Source organism: Siniperca chuatsi, linkage group LG3 (genome assembly GCF_020085105.1).
Source record: "Siniperca chuatsi isolate FFG_IHB_CAS linkage group LG3, ASM2008510v1, whole genome shotgun sequence".
In the NCBI taxonomy this organism is placed as follows: domain Eukaryota; kingdom Metazoa; phylum Chordata; class Actinopteri; order Centrarchiformes; family Sinipercidae; genus Siniperca; species Siniperca chuatsi.
In genome coordinates, this window is record NC_058044.1 from 25,929,850 (window position 1) to 25,950,677 (window position 20,828).

Sequence of the window (20,828 nt, forward strand, 5' to 3'; positions counted from 1 at the left end):
TTTCTCTACTCAGGGTGGTCGGTTCCGTGGTCTGACCATGGGTTTCCCTCCTCTCCCCCAGCGCTCCTCAGCCAGACGCTCCTTTGGACGCTCCAAACGTCTCAGCCTGGCCCGCTCTCTGGATGACCTTGAGGTAGCGCACACACAAGTGTTGAGTGTTATTGCAGAGCCCAAGCTCATTCTGACCACTGTATTATTGTCACATTTGAGCCACATGTGCACCGTCCATCTCTAATAATAGCAGCACATGCACATCATACATCCTCACATGACACGTCAAGCACCTCTTCTCATATCACCGTGGCAACATACACACTGTCGTGGACAGCGCCAGTGTATAGAAAGAGCCAAGAGACATTTTGGCTGGTATTATGGATTTGGACTAAGACTGTCATACAGCTTTTATAGCAGGGAATTACTTTACATTAACTGAGATTAATTTAAAATATACATAGCCATACATTTAGGTGTAGAAGTATTGCATATTCTCCTGACTGGGTGCAGTATGGCTACACTGTTGCAAGAATTATACTTCCTTTTAGCTGCAAGAAATTACCTGGTATCCAGTCATTTGAGAGCCATGAGTTTTGCCTAACAATATGCCTATTTAGTTCTACTATACAACATTTTCTAAAGAGAAAAATTACTCAGACTGCTATCATGGCTACCACTGTAAATGCCCTTGAGGCAAGGCCTAGGTTTGCAGAAGGTTATATTCATCTTAATTGTGTTGGAATTTAAATGACATTCCATTTCCAGCAACTATTTTTGTCAGCTTTTTATCTTACGTGAGTGAAAAAACAGCTACCTAACTAGATACAGGATAATACTATACATTAAAGTACATTAAACTAAAATGGAATATACTATATATATATATATATATATACATATATATAAGTGTTATTCTCATCATGGCCTGCCTGTATGTGTGTGTCTGACGGTTGGCGAGACCAAAGCAGAGTCCTGCTGTCTGTGAGCACGATTCATAACAGTAGTTTTGGTCCGATGATAGAGATCAGAAGCAAGCTAAATGTTTCCGCCGTTTAGTGGCTACTGAGGCACCCTGGGAGCAGATAAGCAGATCCCATACTGACGCTTCAGTAGTGAATTTTTTTAATATACATTTTTGGCATTTGTCCTTTATTGGACAGCAGAGAGAGACAGGAAGTATGCGGTGAGAGGGAACGAGACTCGGAATGACATGATACTAAAGACCCTGGCTGCATTCAAATTGGCAATGTTGTGTCCAAAACTATTTTAATTACAGTTAAAGCTGCTGTGTAAAGTTTTTATGAGAAAAATCTGAATCATCAAACTTCACCTCAAACTATAATTATTTTCTTTTGCCCACCATTGTTTCTGTTTCATACAGGGGTAGATCTCTCTCCCATTGCCAGACCATCCCATGGCAGGGTTTCTCTTTTCTCCTCATCACCCCCCTCTATTCTACCTTTTTCTTCCGGTCGTTAGGCCTTTTTCTCTTGCTGCACATGCGGTAATGTCCACAAACAGAGAGGGCTTTGTGTTGTGAGAGGGGGGAGGAGAGAGATTGGTGTGTGTGTGTGTGTGTGGTGATGGTGGTGCGGGGTAATGGGGTTCGAAGTGCTAGCCTGCACTTCTAATGAGCAACAAGCTAACATTCCCTTCGTTAGTGAAGCCTCAGCACAAAAGCACACACACACACACACACACACACACACACACACACACACAAAAGACTGATAGACAGATATACATAAAGAGCCATGCATGCATATACACAACCCTCACCCAGTAACACACAAACACATCGATGCACATAAGCATGATTGCACTATAACTGCACAGACAGTTCTCAGCCATCTTGTTAGCTGTGTCATTTAAGCTTCTTCAGCAGCTTTCACACTTCATGCTGTAGTTGAAGTGTGTGTGAGTGCGCATGTGAATGCACAATACTGTATGTATGTATGTATGTCTGCCAGAGCTTGAGGCTTATCTTGTGATGGGTCTGATTGTAGAGCTTAACCATTACACACTCACTGTTACGTTCAGTGTCAGAGAAAAACTGGGAACTGCACCCAAATGCAGAATAGGAGGCAGAGTTGGTGCAGATAGCTGATTTAATAAAGTTCACAATAGCTTTCACTGGAATTAAGGCAGGCAGAGATGAACCAACCAGGAGACCAATCCGAACAGGCAGTCCAAAAGGTAGATGACAAAATCCAAAATTCACAAGACATGAAAAAGTCCAAGAAAACACGAGGAACAAAGGCCGGCCACAACTACAATCTGACACAGAACAAAGGAAGAACACAGACTAAATACACTCATAAGGGCAAGCAAACTAATCACAAGCAGTCGGGCTGTACATAGCTGCTCTTCTCCAGCTGTGTGTGTTAAAAAACTGTTAAAAAAATACATGCAGAACTTTGTTTGAAAGTACTAATGCTTAAAACCACAGAAAGCTATTTTAGAGACCACCAGATGAAAAAAACAGCCTAACATGCAGCTAACTGAATTAACCATTTCAAAGGACGCTAGCACACACCAACGATTCTCAAGTGGTCCTTGAAGGTTGAAATCTGAACAGCAAGGTGATTGTGGGTGCAATTGGTCCTACCTGTGTAAGCTATTTACTAAAGTAAGACTGACAAATGAAAACAGGCACAAATAATCATTTAGAGGTTGAATGCACAAATATAAGTACCAAACAATGCACACAATAGGCTGATTGCAAGACTGATTGCTGCTGTTTCCTCCATGAGCCGCAACATAATGATAGGTAGAGGAAGATAAAATTTCTCTTCAGTGGAGCGCAAGTGTTTGTGGGAGAGACAATTCCAACGAGATCTCGGCAGCACAACTAAGATGTTTTACCAGTGCAGGCAGTGATCTCTATGTGTTTTATTTGGGCATCTAATTTGCTGCTTTCTAACAAAGTAACACTTTTATTCTGATTGTATATGTAATACAGATGTAAGACATGCACCTGACTGTACCCTGAGGTCAAATCACCTTAAAGCAATATTTGAACTTTGCGCAGTGCAAATTCAGGATCAGCCAACCTCCCAACAAAGCTGCAACTAATGTTACCATTAGTATTTAGGATATGTTTTCTCACAGCTCCCATTATTATTATATTAAAAAAGGAAAAATATTATTAATTTTTTTGGCAAACAGTGGTTTGGCAAAACAGTTAACAGATCTAATGTGATTACAATCTAAGAGATGGGGGACAAAATCTACAGTCTTTGTTCTGTGTAAAAATGCATTTTAAAGTTCAGCTGAAGCTAATATGAGGCTTCAGACATCTGAGTGGGTCAAAACAAGTGGGTATCTATCATCTGGGCGATGAGCGGTAGGCAGCCTGTTGCAGCAGCTCTTATCTTATCTTATCTTCCAAAGTCATGGTCATTTTAATTCCCTTCCATTTTAAAAGTTCCCTCTTTCTATTTCCCCTAACTGTGACTGCTGTAGCCCCATATTAACTTTGGTTAAACAAGTTGGCCTTGAGCTGAGTTTTTGTTTTTTGTTTTTGGTCAAAATAATGATATTCGAATTAATTATAAGTTATTATTGATAATTATTGATAAGTCAAGGACTAGGCTTAAAATGACGGTGGTGACTAAACACAAACCCTGATAGAATTTCTGGTATTAAAGGCAATTTAGTAGTGCACTTCCTTAAAGTTTGGGGACATGTGAGAAACAGATTTACAAAAGGTCAAATCGAAGCAACACATGCTGAGATATTCTGAATTTAAGTCTGGATATGGGTCAAGCTTCAAAAACACTGGATCCTAGAATTTCATTAGACCCTCCCTGCCTTTTTAATGCCCAAGCCTTTCACTTATTTATTCCCACTCCATGTCACAGTTTGTAACTCAGGTTTTTTGTCAAAAACAAGCCCAACCCGAGATAATGACCCTGATGACATCATCATATTTTTTTCAGAGTTAAGAAAGCTCCCTCTGTAGCCACAGAAGACATTATACAACTGTTTTTACAGGCTGAGTAGCACTAACCATGGTGAATAAACTGATCTTTTTGTGTGTAAAATTGGTGAAGTTCTGCTTTAAAACAAAACCGAAATATATTCTACCAAACTTTTAGATACTGTCTGACATGCTTTTTACACACAGCCTATATCAATGTTCAAAGCTAGTGTAAATATAGTGCTGGTAATAAGTGAAATGGACACATGAATGAACTTTGTAGTTGTCCAGAGCTCCTAGTTACAGTACATTATTATGTGAAAACAGGACCTGAATATCTTTTGACAGTACTTCAAAACACTTTCCAAAGCTGTTTCAAAGTGACATTCTGATGAGCCATATTGTGAAAAACATTGTGTTCCTGTGGGTTGGTATTGAATGTGGTTGCCTCCTGTATGTAAAATGCTCTCTTATTTATCAGTGTTGAGTATGAGTGAGGTGGTGCTTCACCCGCTGTCCTCACCCCTGGGCCAAGTGGAGGACAGGGTGAGTATCTCCACTGTGTGTCAAGGCATGTTAAGGAATGTAGTTACTTCTTAGTTTAGTTGTACACAGCCTAACCATTGCTACAGTTATCAATCCTTGCTGTCAACTGGAGGATCTCCCTGTTTTCTCTACATATCTCTTCTCTGTCTTCCTGTCTGCTCTGTCGTCTCTCAGTCCTCCAGGGTAAATCATTGCTAAACGCCCTGTGCATCCATTTCTCCCTGTTTTGCTTCTTTTGCCCCCCCCCCCCCATCATGAATGTCAGTTTACTCTCTGTGCTCCAGACATGCATGATGCATACTAAGCAGATGACAGAAGCGCACTGAGGATAACACATTCAACTCAGCACTGATTTTATGTGCGGGTGTGTGTTCCTTAATGGGAAGGGGTCTCCCTCTGCAGCCGTGCCTCCGCATTTGTCTGAGTGTGTGTGTATGCGTGCGTCTCTCAGTCCACAGCAGTGTGGGTGGAATAGAAATTATGCGAGGGTGGGTGGAAAAGCAGAGAAAGAGGAGGGGGAGAGCAGAGAGGCAGGGCGAGGGAGACGATAGAGAGGGAGGAGGAAAGGGGGATGAGAGAGAGGGCGAGAGGGAAGGGGAATCTAGCGACAGCGACATTCTGTAGCGGTTTGGACATTTGAAAGCCATCAAGCTTTGCCGCTTCGTCTCTCTGCGCGCACACACGCACACACACATTCAACAGCTGATGACAATGTGTACTGAGGGAAGGTCTCACATGCAGTGCTGAGGATTACTTGTCTCTTCCTTCATGGAGCACCAAACTTTGAGTGTTGATTCTGAAACGGCCGCTGATCCAGTGAGTAAACGAGCTGTGATTGCACATGTGCGTGGGAATTTATGTGTGTGTGTGTGTGTGTTTGCTGTCCCTATATTTGATGCAGCCTATATTTGATCTTGCTGATGACTCCCTTACTTCTGTCACATAGCATGCCGGCTGTGTTACAGAATCGGGATGGTTTTAGACCAACACTGCTGGAGCAGATGACATTAGTTACAACATACAAATGGATTTCTTGTCAGCTTGAATTGAAAACCTTATCAATCTCTTGCTGCCGATTGGGAAGCTTTATATGTATAAATAGCCTGACTAAACCTCTTGTCTAATGTCAGTGTTCTCTTTTTCTGTTGTTTTTGTTAATTCATGCTAATCATTCAAATCAGTAATCAGTCCTGAAACTAGTTGTGAGACCTAGCGCTGGAAGGACAGATCATGTGACCTGTGCTGGCCAATCACCAGGGAAACCTGTTGATTCTTTGGTTCAGTCCATTAGATCAGTTTAACTGTATTTATGTTTGTTCCAAGGGTCTTAAGGAGTAGTATTTTGAATAAAATGTTTAATCTGATGTGTTTAATTTGATCTCCTATAAGAATGTCACCATGCCAAGTAGTTAGTGTATGTCTAATTGCACTGTGAAAATACAAATATAAATATCTGTCATATACAAAGTGCTATATATATATATATATATATATATATATATATATATATATATATATATATATATATATATATATATATATATATATATATATATATATATACATATATGCAGTGGTATGCAATGAGGTCATGGTGTCCACAATATTGTATTTATGTATAGTAGGTCAGTAGTTGTGTGTGTGTTTGTGTGCACGTATGCAATTTTGAGTGAGGGTGTTTTGACACTGGTGGAAAGCAGCACAAGACATTATTTCACTAAACACAGCAGTGAGAAAAGAGCGGCCTGCAAGCCCTCTGACCCAGTGCGTGCACACACACACACACACACACACACACACCCAAAACTCAAACTCATTCACATACTAAAAAAGTGAATAAGCACACAATCAGACACACACAGATAAGAACCTGCACACCCATTTCTTTTTCTGTGTGTGTGCATCTCACTGTGTGAGGGAGTGTGTGTGTGTGTGTGTGTGTGTGTGTGTGTGTGTGTGTGTGTGTGTGTTCCTCGTGATATCCCCTGGGAGCAGAGTGTGTTGGGGAAGGAAAATCAGATGATGAGACAGGATCAACGCTGCTCCTGTACATGAAACACCTCAGGAGGCCAGGGGTCACATCAGACGTAGCTCCAATTTCAAATAAACACAAGTGCTTCTTTTTATCCTCATCAAGTGCCAGATGGGTGCAGTTTACCACATCAGCACAATCAAACAGTGTCATGTGATAAGTCAGTCGCAGGACTGTGTATTCAATTCACAGATACAAAGTGTAGACAAAATAAGAAAAAACTTACCGGTTTGAAGCTGTAGTTTGTAGTAGCTGTTAAGCAAATATCCTGTCAAGTTTCTTTCAATCAGTCTGTTGGTGGAGGTCTACTTGTGACCACTGTTCCTCTTTACTGGTGTAGTTTTCCTGTTTGGCATGAGTCATATTCCTTTTTTGCATAATTTTGCAGTGTTTGTGACTGATGAACCATCAACTACTGTAAGTCACAATTTTTAAAAGGCCCCAACACATGCAAGTCATATTAAGTTTGAATATCATGTAGCAGTATGTGTCATCTTTAATGGAGATCTGAGTCACTAGTTTTATAAGTGAGTTTTCAAGCACACATGAGACAACATACACAAAGAGGCCAGATAGTCACTGCCTGAATTGGTGCACAAACACTGCACATCTGTATAAAGTGTTTCTGTTATTTTGGCCGACACATGTAGTGTAATTGCAGGTATGTATGCGTGTGTGTTGTTGCCAGTAAGGTTTGCTGGTGGCCTGTCCAGCCCCATTAGATATTGCTATTAACACGCAGTATGGATCATTGATAAGGCTGATTGGCTAACTCATCATTGATTCACTGTCTCACATTGAATACTGGTACCGTAGCAGTAAAAGAAAATGATCTGAAGAAACCATACGTTTTTTCCTGCTCTGCTCTATTCAGTGCCTTACCTCTGTCATGACAGCAGAGGGCAATGTTGAGTTTTGTTGAATTACCGTGTTTGTGTGCAAGGCAGAGAAACAGAGACATGATAACTCTTCTCTGTAGAAACAATATGGTCAGTGTTGCCAACCTGGCGACTTTGTCACTAGATTTAGCGACTTTTCAGACCCTCTTAGCAACTTTATTACTAAAAAGTGACTAGCAACAAATAGCAACTTATTCAGACCATCAGGGAAAAGGCGAGAAATATATTTGAATATGTTATATTGTAATTCATTCCCATGCATGCTTTGGCTCATCTGCCAACAGTGTCTCTCTTCCTCTCCAGTCAGTGTGTGGCGTGTGGGGCAGGCAGCTTCACTCTTTCCCTCCGGATCTCTGGATTAGGATGTTATAGTTTGTAAATATGTAAATAGTCTGTTTGTGCTTCTCTGTCACTCTTTCTCTCTGGATTAAGTTGTTACTACAGGTTGTAAATATGTAAATAGTTTGTTTGATCTTGTAAATTTTTAAATTGTTCGTTTGATATTCTCACCCTCCCACCCTCAGCTAAAGATTTCTCTGTCTATGTTTTATATGTCTTAAATTAAGATGATCTCTCCCTCATGTACTAAGATGTATGCAAATGAATGCATGATGACGTCATCAACATGCAAATAAGCATATGAGTCATCTGGCGACTTTTAGCGACTTTTGGAGCTAGTGCTAGCTACTTTCATTGGAAAAAAGTTGGCAACACTGAATATGTTTCTTTTGACAGAGATGGTTTGGAAGTGAGCTAATACAAGCCCTTCATTTTCATGTAATTGTTACTTAACTGTTGGTTAAACCATTAAGGAAAACCACCTGTTGATTCATCCTGCGTTGCTGTACCATGTCTCTTTCATATAGCTACTTCATTTAAGACCTTGGTTGGGAATTTTACTAAAAGTTTTTTAGCAAGGTAGTACTTTTGTGTCCTGAAATCAAATATTTTTTATTGCAAGTAAAATCAATTTGTGATTTAAAATGTATTAATGAAAAACCAAAAGCTTTGCTTTTGAAACCGAAGGCTTTGGTTTTGAAACGAAAAGCTTTGCTTGCGGTTATGCTGCGTTCCAGACAACTCGGAACGCGAACATTTCCGACCTCCTACTAGAAAAAGTACGATTGAATGCCACTCATAGTCGGAGTTCCTACTTGTGAACTCGGGGCAAATTCATCTACCCCGACTTCATGAAGAAGCAGGTGTCTTACGTCACATAACAATGGCATCACCCATGGAAGCTCACATTAGGAACTTTTGGGAATGCTGGGGCATCTGGGTGTTTGACAAGTCCAGTGGTGAACCTCGTGGCACAGGTCAAAACCTGGAGTCAACTAGTAAAAGCTCAGACAAGCCATGCAGCACCGAGGATGTTAGCAGTTGAGTTTGAGGCTTTTTAGTTCTTCCCCAAAAGTTCAAATTGGTAACATACAACAATATATCATGAATACACAGCCAACAGTATGTCAGTACAATAATAATGACCATTACCTGAGTATGCTTGATAGAGCTTTGATTTACATACACTCCTGGCAGATGGCTTTGGTTTCTTCAACAAGTCCTGAATAGGCTCTGCACAGATCCCCTGAGAATGATACAAACAAACAGCCATGATAGAAGTAATGTCTTTTTTTAATATATCAGTTATTGTCATTCGGTTTTACACATTGTTGCACAAAGTTACCTGTGTCCGTGGCCGACGCCATGTTTGTAGAGTGCTTGTGCAAGCCATAGTTGGTGGTACTGCCTTCACCTGCATCATGCTGTAATGGGCACTCTGAAACAGCATGGCCACAAGATGGATGTATAGAACTTTGCCTGGTGCACAAGTGCACGATGAACCATTCAAATGATTAGGCTCTGTTCCAGCTTGGAAAACAATCTACAGTAAAGACATAAAACGTGATTTGACTACAAGAAATTTCATCGATCATTTTTAAAATCATAATGTGCTTATATTAAGATGCATAACATTGTAATGTGATCATACAGAGCAAAGCATGAATGTTATTAACAATTGATTCCGGTCATACACAAGCTGTACAATACTGCAGGACAATACTGGACAGCAAGTAATATTTTATCTGTCACCAGTAACATCAATAATACCGTGTCACTACACATTCCTATACTTATAAAGCTAAGTAACCATGAAGCCATATTCCCAAAGGTAATTTCAGTTGGTGGGCCAAAAATCGGCAAAAGAAAATGTGAATGAATGCTTTGTTTCCATCCACTACCGTAATGTGATTATTAGGAGTTGGTTCATCGAGATAAGCGGTGGCACAACAATCAAACATCAAAGGGTGAAAAAAACAATGTAGAAAACATGATGGAAATGTGACATTTCTGTTTGTTTTGTGTATTAATGTGAGATAGGTTACAGTCTCCTCATCGCTCCATAAAGATCTGACAGATCACAGGTCTTTATTATTAAAATCGAAAATGCGCATAAAAACAGGTGGATGGAAGCCCAGACAGCTCTGCTAGCGTGACACCTAAGACGAGGTAGTGACTAACGGTAAACTGGCTATAGGCTGAAATAGAATTAACTAACGTTAGATTGTTGAACCTAAATAGTGCTGTTAAGTAGTAGCTACATGCACAATATCATGCAGTACTCTTTATAATATTATTTACAAAGACCCAACAAATTCCACCATGAGCAAGCACTTGGCGACAGTAGCAAGGAAAAACTTCAGGAAAGAGGCAGAAACCTCGGGCAGAACCAGACCCAAAGGTGGGCGGCGGGAGAGAGGCGGGGGGGGGAGCACAATGCAAATTCCACCTAGAATTTTAAAATAATAATAATGTAATGGTAGTGGTAATATTAATATTAATAAAGTAATAATAGGAATGATAGTGATAGGAATAATAATGATAATAATAATAAGACTAATAATAACAATTGTAGTAGCAGTTGTCGAGCAGGAACAAGGGGGCAGCAGGTGGCCCACAATCACAGTATCACAGATCGTTAAACAAAAGCAATCGACCTGCACCAGTTCAAACATAACATTCTTGCTATCACTAAGAGGAAATTATGTGTAAACATACCTGTGCACTGATTTTCTGTCTTCTCCAAGGAACTCCATCTGTTGTCTGCTCACAGTGCATGTTGCCAAGCTGTCACTCTGATCGAGGCTGGCCAATAGGGACGTGTCTTACATCTTTCAGTGTAGGTCCCGCCCACGAGTGTCAGCTAACAGCAAGCAAAGCTTTTGGTTTCAAAAGCAAAACCTTTGGTTTTTCATTAATAATTTTAAATCACAAATTAATTTTACTTGCAATAAAAAAATGTGATTGCAGTGTCAATAGTTTTGCTCTCAAATCTATTTTTTTGATTGCATAATAAAGACTCATAGTTAACACTTTTATTTCTGGTTGTATTAGTCCATGATGGGCAATGTTGCAAATCAGTCAAACAGTCCTGTTTGGTTGTTTTATCTATAAACAGTTTCCTAACCGAATTACTGAATTTACCATATCACAATATAGTATTGTTGTATTGTTGTTTGTACAAAACTGCAAACTAACTACTTATTCAGTATGATAACATGTTCCAAACAGACAAATGGCATCTGCAAAGACAACAAGCCATCACAAGTTAGAAATAACCAACATGGACATGATAGTGTAGTGGTTGACAAATACAGTATAGTAAACACATTGTGAATACACGTGGCTAGCCAACCATGTATATTTTAGCCATGTAAATATACAGTATTTGGTTTTCTTAAAACGGTGTTACAGAAATACAGCTTTACTCTGGAAGCACAAAATGTGCTCAGTATTAACTTTTAACATGTGCACTGCATGTGTGTGAGTACACACAAGAGTGTCTGTTTCTGTGTGCAGCCCTGTTGTGTCACTGTCATCTGATATCTGCAGAAGAGAATATTTCACTTTTATGTTGAACTGCCCTAGAAAAGGCCATCATCTAATGTACAGACACACAGACACACACACACACACACACACACACACACAAAGAAAACAGAGCTGCTTGGCTAGACCACAGGAATTAGGTTAAAGAGAGGAGTGAGACATGAGAAATCTCTTCTCATCTCTTTTCTCCTCCTCTCCTCTCTTCCTTTTCTCATCAGGATGTGGACTTAGCCAACTTAAACTTTGTCATATCCCTCTTATCCTGTGTGGCGCCCGGTGCTTCTCTCTTCCCCTCCGTTGACAGATATGTTTTGGACTGAACTTGAGCCCAGGCCACTCATACACTACTCATTGTTCTGCCCGGCCTGTCAAATATGTGTGAAAGACCAGTGAGCTGTTCTAAAATTGAGTACACAAGGTTTAAACAATGTAGCTTTACTGGCTTTTGAGGTGTATTTGATATAATTAGCTGAACCAGGCAAACTTGAAAGTTTTCAAAATTAGGGGACCACTTGGCGGCCTCTTTAGCATTAGAAGCTCTGGTAATTGGGGCTTTGGCAGCGCCTTCAGTCTCAATGTGTGTGTGTGTGTGTGTTTGTGTGGTGGTAGTGCGGGGGCTTAGTGCTGGAGCCATCCCTGATGTTGCTATGATACGGGGACGTGGAAGGTTAACATTAACTTTAACAACAATATGGCACTGCGTTTTGAGCTCTATGGCCTCAAATGGCACTTGTGGTGCTGAAAAGAGGGCAGTGAAAATGTCATGTTTTGGGCCAATAGTCTTCAAATGTGACACTTTTTCATTAGGAATAATGGGGGGAAAATGTAGTGGACATAGCTCAAGTAGCTATTAATGCTTACTGGTTTTTAGAGGGAGCAACTGAGCTCTTTGATGTTTTTGATTCTTCTGGGTGGTGCCACATCCTACGAGACAAGAGTTCCTAAATAAACCCAGACAAAATGCAAAGACAAAAGACAGTTTTCAATAACTGGACTATTTTATATGTAAAACATTTAGATTCGCTACAGCTTTAAAGTCTGGCAGTCATACCAGTCCAGTTCAGAGAGTAAAGATTAGTGGAAACATTAAGCAGTTTGTTGTTATTTGTAAGGAAGACAATGCATATTTTCATGGTCATCTACTATCTACTGAACTCAGACATGTGAGTCATCACAGTCAGAGACAGTGGTATCAAAAGACAGACTGTGGAGGTATAGGAGAAGGTGTAACAGAAACTCTTTTTTGCCAAAACAGGAAATTAGGGGGAGCTAGGTGTAGGCTCAAGGCCACATGCAAAAATTCAATTGCAGCCTTTGTGTGTGTGTGTGTGTGTGTGTGAAAGAGAATGTGTGCGTGTGTTGAAGTAGGCTGCTCTGTCCTGTGAAGTGCCTTTGTTTGCTTCAGTTGACCTTTTAACAAACCTGCAGAAATGTCATGAATCTTTTTTTAAAGTGGACGCTAGGGAATAAACTCTTTCTCTCCTTCCTCTTCACTCTTTTTGTCTCCTCTTCTCCTATCCCTCTGCTTATAATACATGAAGCAAGGAAGACAAGTCATTTCATAAATCACTAGAAAACATCTGACACAGTTGAATTTGATCATACCTAAACCTGCCTAACTGTGATTTGAACCGTGAGGAGTAGGAGGAGGGTGGATAGGTAAGGGCTGTGCTGCAGTGTGATTGGCAGACTGATCTTTGGTCCCTCCCCTTCACTGTAACTGCTGCCCTATGGGGGCGTTTCACTATGGAAACGGAGCAGTGTGTGTGACTGCGAGAGAATGGAACTTCCTAGCCAGTCTGTCAGCTAAGTGTGTGGAGGAGTGTGTGAGAAAGAGAGGGAGAAGTGCATAATGTAGTAACAGAGAAATAGTATGTTAACAGTGAGATACAGTACAGTATATTTACTTGTGCAACTTTAGCAAATTGTTGAGGCTAATTCTTAGGTGTGTGTGTGTGTGTGTGTGTGTGTGTGAGAGAGAGAGAGTGTGTGACAGACGTGCTGAGGCATGGCTCCATCCAAGTCAGCTGTCTGCATGAATTTCCTGCCCTAGATAGCTCCCGAAGAAGCGTCAGCGCACATGTGCGTGTGAGTGTGACTGTTTTCATGTGTGTTTGTGTGGTTCAGAAATGTAGATTGAGCAGTCAGTGGGTTTCCTCCTGTATAAGAGGAGAGCAGCATGAGCCTGAGGAAGAGGCTCTCCTTCAAGCGGGTCTGGAACTTCAATACAGTGAGTAGTATGCACACACACTAACAGTGCTTTACAAGTGGTCTGTATAGAGAAAGTGCACAACTTCCGTACTTTTTTATAGCAGGAGGAGGTGAATGGAAGGAGAGACTAACTTACTTAATTATTTATGTCCATAGAAGCAAATTTATCTAATGCTGGATTCAGAATGTTCAAACATTCCCTGATTTATAAGCCAAAGTAGTTTTTAATAACAAACCAAGGTCTGGCTGTAATGCTGCCAAAGTGCCACAAGTGGAAAAACTTAGCAGCCACATCAAAAATTCAGCAGCGCTTTTCCTGACATGATGGATGGAAACAAGGAATAGAAAGAGAAAAGGGGGGTGAGAATGTCATTCAGTACAAGCGACAGTGCATACCAGTGTTGTTATGCTCACTACAAGTAAGACAGGGACAGATGGAGGAAAGAGGGGACTATTTCCTACAGCAAAGTGCACAGGGAGATAGAGGAATCCATTACCTTCAGACCATACGAGGGGGGGGTATAGAAAGACAAAATGGAGATAAATGAAGACAAAATAGAGGGAGAGGACAGGGGCTCTTGGGAAAGAAACAATACAAAAGTTAAAATGAACAAGTCATCCTGTCTGTTGTTTTAAGAAAGACAAGACGTGATGGTGGCAGGCTGGGAAAGTGTGTGTAAAGGTTAAGTGAGACAGAAAGAAAGAAAGACTTAACAAGAGTTTGAGATGGCTCTAGGCTGTTTCCCTTCCTCTCAAAGCCAGATGTGTTTCAGGCCAGAGCGGGAGAGAAAGAGAGGCAGAGAAACAGAGGTAGAGACAGGGCCAGAGATTGAGACAAATGGAGGCACAGACAGAAAGAGCTTCTTTTTTCTTCTGTGAGTCATATGGTTTGTACATTTCACCTTGAAGGCTTGTCTGTGTGTGTGTGTGTGTGTGTGTGTGTGTGTGTGTGTGTGTGTGTGTGAATTAAAGAAAGTGAGAAAAAAACAACAAACTGTAAGACAATGGAAAGGTGAGCTGACTAATCTGTCTCATTTCTTGTGAAATTTCACTTGATTTAGTGTGTTGACTGGCAGCTGTGAGTGTGTTCAGACAGAGGTATTTGATCAGATTGTATTGTGTTTACATCTTGTTCCTGCTTCTGTCTGTGTGAGTTTAAGGCAAGGAGCCAAGTAAAACAGACATTTATCACTAGCTCAGCCTCTGAGTCACATCTCCTGTGTGGCTCTATTGTAGGGAAACAAACATTATCTGCATTCCTTCCTTTCATAGAGAGTGGATATTGATTCCTGAATGCATCGCAAGGGATTTAGGGCTTTATCCCAGAATTCCAGAGATGGTCACAGAGGATTTCACTTTGGAATAAAAAATGAAGTTTTGAAATGTTTGTGGGGACATTGAGATGGTGAACACATAGGGTTCATTGACACTGAGTTTTTTGATCGCTCTATGTTTGTTTATTCATTGATTTAGTCAGTTATGTTTTTGGAAATCCTGAAAAATTCCTGAAAACCATTTTTTTCAGGAAGTAATTAGGTTAAGTCTGTCTTCTTCACCTCAGGGTTGCATGGAAAGCATCATCACCCATCCTCACACCTGTGGACCCTCATTTGAGTCATTTGGATCATTCGAACTTAATCAGCTTGTTCGCCTCATCCTTTCCTCTCTGAGTTAAGCTACGGTAAAGCTAAGCGGTTTTATGGTTGCCAATCCTGGCAGGGTGACTCTGGTCTTCTCAATAGCAGCCACTATTCACCTCATATTCAAAGGTAAACACACAGGCACACATTGAGACTGTTGGCGCAACAGCTTCCTCCTCAGCTGGAAGTGTGTGTGTCTGTGTGTGTTTGCGTGCGTGCAGTTGGGAAATCTGTGTTGTGAATTCTAAGTCACCTTTTAAGGACAGCATGTGTGTGCCAGTTGTTCAGTTATAGGTGTGGTCTCTCTAGTAATGCCAGTGTTTACAGGCAAGATGGGTTCAATGTTCTTCCATATTTTAGTCTTTTCAGTCATCTTTCTTTTACACACATCATGAGTTGAATCTCATTCCTTACCAAAGGTGGCAGTTACAGCTCCAGTGATGGAGCCAGGAATAAGGTTCCTGTGATACAAACAGTCTTGTCTTTGTGTGTGTGAGTGCATATGTTATCCCTGACAGTTTCTCCTGCAGACAGACATTTTTTATTCACCCTGTTAAGTGTTACTGGCTGCTCTGTGTCTCATTCTATAAAACAGAATGTCTTTTTCCAGGACTCATCATCCACCTAGACGCACATACACAGACAGGGAACATTTTGGAAACGTGTTTAAGAAGACTTTTATGGGTTTTAAAGTATTAATATTATGATAACAGTGAGAATGAACGGCTGTAAATCGTACCCTGTGTTTTGCCATAGTTCATAACAGATGATGTAAGCCACCCCTCTCCCATTAGTCACAGCTAATAAAGCACTTGGGACCTGTACACACAGTGACCAACCATTTCATACACACACACGCACACACACATAAACCCATGAACAAGCCAGGCATGTGGCTACAAGGTGGCCGTTGATGTTCAGGGAGCAGAAAGCAGGAAGATGTAGCTGTATAAACATGTTGCGACGTGTAGACAAAAATATCATGTTTTTAAACTGCACATAATCATTTTTATCACTACTGATCAACAAAGTCATAATGCAATACAACACCAAGTTCCCACTGACACCCCCATCAGTTGCATCTTGTTCTGTAAATCTAGAAATCCTGATGAGCCACGTTTACCTGCAGCGGTGGACTAGGAATGAAAAATGGGCCTGGATGTTTGATTCAGACCAGTGTGTGTTGCCAGTGTGTATTGTGAAGACATGTGATTCCGCTGACTTATCTTTTGTTGAAGTGTGTGTTCATTGTATAACTGTCCACAACATTTCCACTATATCACTGTTCAGAGTACAGGACTTTTCAGAGCACCAAAATATTCTTATGAAGTTCTTCACAGACTTTATTTTATTTTTGTGAATTCCAAGATCTAATTCAAGATGTGTCAACATCCCAGAGTGACTGAAGTTCTAAAATTAGGCTACTGGACTGGTTACATATAGGGCATCAGAAAAGATTTGACACTGGATATCTACCAATAAGTGCTGAAATATTAGTTCATAAATCGATTGGTCTACTGACATAAAATTACACCAATAATTGGTGATCAAAGTCATTTATAAAGCAGCAATGCCAAACATTTCATGGTTCCAGCTTCTCAAATGTAAAGATTTGCTGCATTGTTATAGTTGAAAAATATATGTCCTGGAGTTTGTACTATTGGTTGGACAAAAGTAAACTGTAATGGATCATTTTTCACTATTTTATAGATTAAACTATTAATTGTTGAATAAAAAAATAATCAACGGATGAATTGATACCTAAAAATAATTGTTACTTGCGGTCACCTTTCATTATTATTATTCTACAATCTATTTAGGACTGCCTTTAAGTTGGACTGATAAATCACGTGGGGTGTACTTTGTCCACCAGAAAACACAGAAAAGTTTCTTTTTGGTCACAAAACATCGTTTTGTGTCTACCCTAAAAATCATCACCAATTTGGTAAGCCTGTACAAATGTAATAAAAATATTCCTAGAAATGGCTGTCATGCAACATCATAACTGACCCTGTCTGGGACCGTTTAAATGGCAAACGAATAACGTGTTGACATGTTAATTGATAAGAAGAAACCATTAGCTACAGCTCTGTTTGAATTCACAAAATTCGTAACCACACACACATTCTGAGGTTTTGCTTGGAACTTTTTTTTTTCCTCTAACAAAAACCTCCACAACTGTGGAAACCGTAGTCATGACCATTAGTCATTTGCTACTGTGTCACTTTTTTCATATGATCTTATCAGTGCATTTACCATATGATGGACACATAAAAGCCCCATTAATATCTGTGAGCAATAACCACAGACAATATTGGGGCTATGACATATCGGTAAATCCCTACTGCCAGTAATACTGGGGTAATGTAGAGCTTATTAAGTTTGAAAGCAATGGAGGCTAAAAGTTGCACACATGGGGTCTATGAGGTGGCAGGACTTTTTTACACGTTACATACTGTGGGGCATATATTTGATAGTATCAAGACTGTTACATTTTCCAGCTGTGTGCTCCTCTGTGGATAGGGGCTTGGGGAGAGAAACCTGAGGAGGGAAAGTCTGGAAAACCCCAGTCATTCCCTCTTGGCTGTCAGGAATGACCGGGATCTGCCAGAAGAGGAGGTGCAGCACCACTAGAATGAGGAAGGAGGGAGGGAGTGAAGAAGAGAATGACTTGAGGAAAGAGTAGAAGGAGAGAGGTGAGAATGGGGGGCAGAGGAAGAAGAGTGGGATGACTGGTAGGAGGAAAAGAACAAACAAAGGGAGGGAAATTGAAAATAGGTTAGAGGAGAGTGTAGGGAAGAAAAGAGAGGAGAGGGGACTTGGGACCTCGACCAGGGGCCAAACCACTCCACCACAGAGTACGTCTGGAAGTGATCACACCAGAGCTGAATGGGATGGGGGGTGAAAACACACACACACATTCACAATTGCAAAAGAATGCACCCTACATACAAAAGCCATCTCTAACAGATGTTGACCACATGCATACATAGGCTACACCCATATAAAATACACACAGTATGTCTTAACACACATGAAACACACACTCAAATTAGAGACAGAATACATGCTGTTGAAATGTGTGAGATGTGAAATGTGTGGGACTCTAATCAGCGTGAGGATCAAGTAACCAGTTCCCACTGGTGAGGTTTTTGCCTCTGTCATTTTCTCTTGTCCTCTGCGGTGGTTCAACCACAATCAACTGCGATAAAGTCACATCAAATCTCTTTTCACACGCCGGTGCCAGCCTCTACTCTTCCAAGGACAGTCTGAAATAGCTAATCCCAGTGATTATGCTGGCTGTGCCATCTGGCCAGGACAGCCCGGCTCTAGTGAGGAAATGGCCAAGATGCACATGAATCAAACCAGCACATACGCTGTACCATGTGGTCAACTTAATTAGATTTGATTCGTTTTAAAGTGTATATTGAATCTGAGTCCGGATATTGCAGGATTTGTGTATGCAGCAATTTTATTATGGATTGAATATAAAAAGTTTTTAAGAATATTATATATTATATTTTTTGAAAATTGACTGACTGGAGGGTGACTTTATTTACATGCACTAAAAACAAGTTAAGAAATCAGGTTATGGTGGGAAAATTACTGTAAATTTGCATATTTTTGAAACTAGGATGGATCATTTTTGGTGGTAGTCATATAAGATGCGGGTCTGAGAATTTAGTCTGTGTGAAACCAGACTTTTTGGAAACTGAGATATTTAAACTACTAGAAGCTTCAATTTTTATTTTACTGCCAGTTTCAGTTTCAGTCATTTTATTGTTTTGAGCACACTTTTCTTTCATCCTGCGCACTGTTGTCACAGCAATACTTTCCCTGTCTCAACTCTTCTTGCACAAATTCTTGTAGAAACTGCATTAGAAATGCATTTAAGTATATACACATGGCCAAGAAATCCAGCTATCTTACCTGGGTTTCAGTAATGCTTTACTTATACACTTATTGTAAACTGGGTGTTGTACGAAAGCTGACAGTAACTGCGTTACTTACGTTCATGGAAATTCTCTGAGTGAAGGAACTACAACTATATACTGGTTTCCCATTTATAATGAGGGGATTTACTCAAGGTAGTAGCTGTGAACACGATCCCTCTGTATTAGTCTGCTTTCACCTTGTGGGTAAAGAAAGGGTGTGGAAACAATATCATGAGCACCTGTGCAAATGCTGCTCAGTGTATGGTTTAAATATAATATAATAAATGTTCCAAATATCCTAAAACAAATGCAAATGGCTGATTGCGACCTTCTGCATTGCAATTGCCAATGAGAATCGTCGTCACTGTGTGACCTGTGTGTCATTCAACCTACCAAACAGAGGGAGAAACTACTTGATTTCTCAGATATGAAGCCCGAAATATGAGTAACTGATGACCTTAAGATAACACTACAGAAACATCAAGTCATCCAGGAGATTTCCGTGACTGTTGAGTAATGATGAGTTCATTAAAAGTTCATTACCAAATGCAAATGTACAACAGAAAATACCTTCAGAACCAGCATATCTGTCCACATAGCTACTCCATAGCCTGCCTTCCATCATATGAGTAAGCATAAAGCCTGCCAATAGCAAGATTAGTGGTCAGATTAACAGCATCAAAAACCTCTGACAGTTCGACAGTGAGGCTCAGATTTTTATCCAGAGAGCTGAAGTTAGTTTGGAATTCTGTCTTTGACAAACAGTTCTGTCTTTAATTGCTGCTCACCCCTCCTTTCTTGTCTCGTTCCTTTCCCTCTTTCTATCTCTCTTCCCCCTTTCTCTCTTTTGTGTACTTCTTTCCTTTTGCTCTTTCTGAGTCACAGAGCGTTTCAACTATGCTCCAGAGTTAGCTACATTATTCTGTGTTCAGTGATCTCATCCCAGCTCAGCATGTCTTGGATAAAAATCACTGCATTGTATGCTGTGGGTGTATTTTTCTGTGTGCTTTTTTGTGTCTATGTCAGGGAAAATAGGATGTGACTCTCAAGTAAGTTTGGTTTGAATATGTGTCTGTATAGATATCTGTGCCTGTGTCTGTGTTTTGTGTGAGTGAAAAATATGGTGGCTGTATCTATAATTGGTGATTGTGAGAAATGCAAGCAAACATCGCACTTAGCTGTGAAATCGGGGGCAGGTAGGCCTAAAGTATCCCTCTTCACACACACACACCCACACACACACACACACACAGTAAGCCCCGCCCTTCTGAGGAGGTTTTCTTGCAGAGCAAGCACAGCCAGTTCACAGATGATTCCACCCACACACAAGACAATGAGTGTGGGTGCTGTGTTATGATGTGAAAATTTGTGTGATAATGGGCCAGGTCCTGTGAGAAACACAGTCTGTGTCTGTGTCTGTGTGGCCAAAAGTGCGTGCCCGGGCAGCTGCCTCTTGGCGCTCATGTACTGTGTGAGCTTGTATGAATATGTGTCATCTGTGTGATGAGGAAATATCTTAATCCATGTCTTTCTGTGCTTCTTTGCAGTCTGCTGCAGTCTCCGATGGAGGTGAGTAAATATGTCCTTACAACATCTGACATTCTTAGTATAATCTAGGACTTTTATCTTGATCTCTAATCTCTTCTTTTTGACTTTTGACATAACCTTGACTGAATTGGCTTCCGTTTTTGTTATGATCTATTTTAAGTAGCATTTAATGGGATTAAATAAAAGGCTTATTGTGTTGGGCCAGTTGTCCTA

General features: G+C 40.5%; 1 protein-coding gene across 6 annotated transcripts in view; it reads left to right on the plus strand.

Annotated features, from left to right (window-relative positions):
* Window positions 1–20,828, plus strand: part of rgs12b (regulator of G protein signaling 12b) — a 45,850-nt gene that overhangs the window by 7,408 nt on the left and 17,614 nt on the right. For all 6 annotated transcript variants that reach the window (XM_044190523.1, XM_044190525.1, XM_044190527.1 and 3 more), the window contains exons 4-5: window positions 14–133; window positions 20,615–20,636. In XM_044190523.1, the coding sequence (XP_044046458.1) occupies window positions 14–133; window positions 20,615–20,636 (142 nt within the window). The remainder of the gene's footprint in view (window positions 1–13; window positions 134–20,614; window positions 20,637–20,828) is intronic.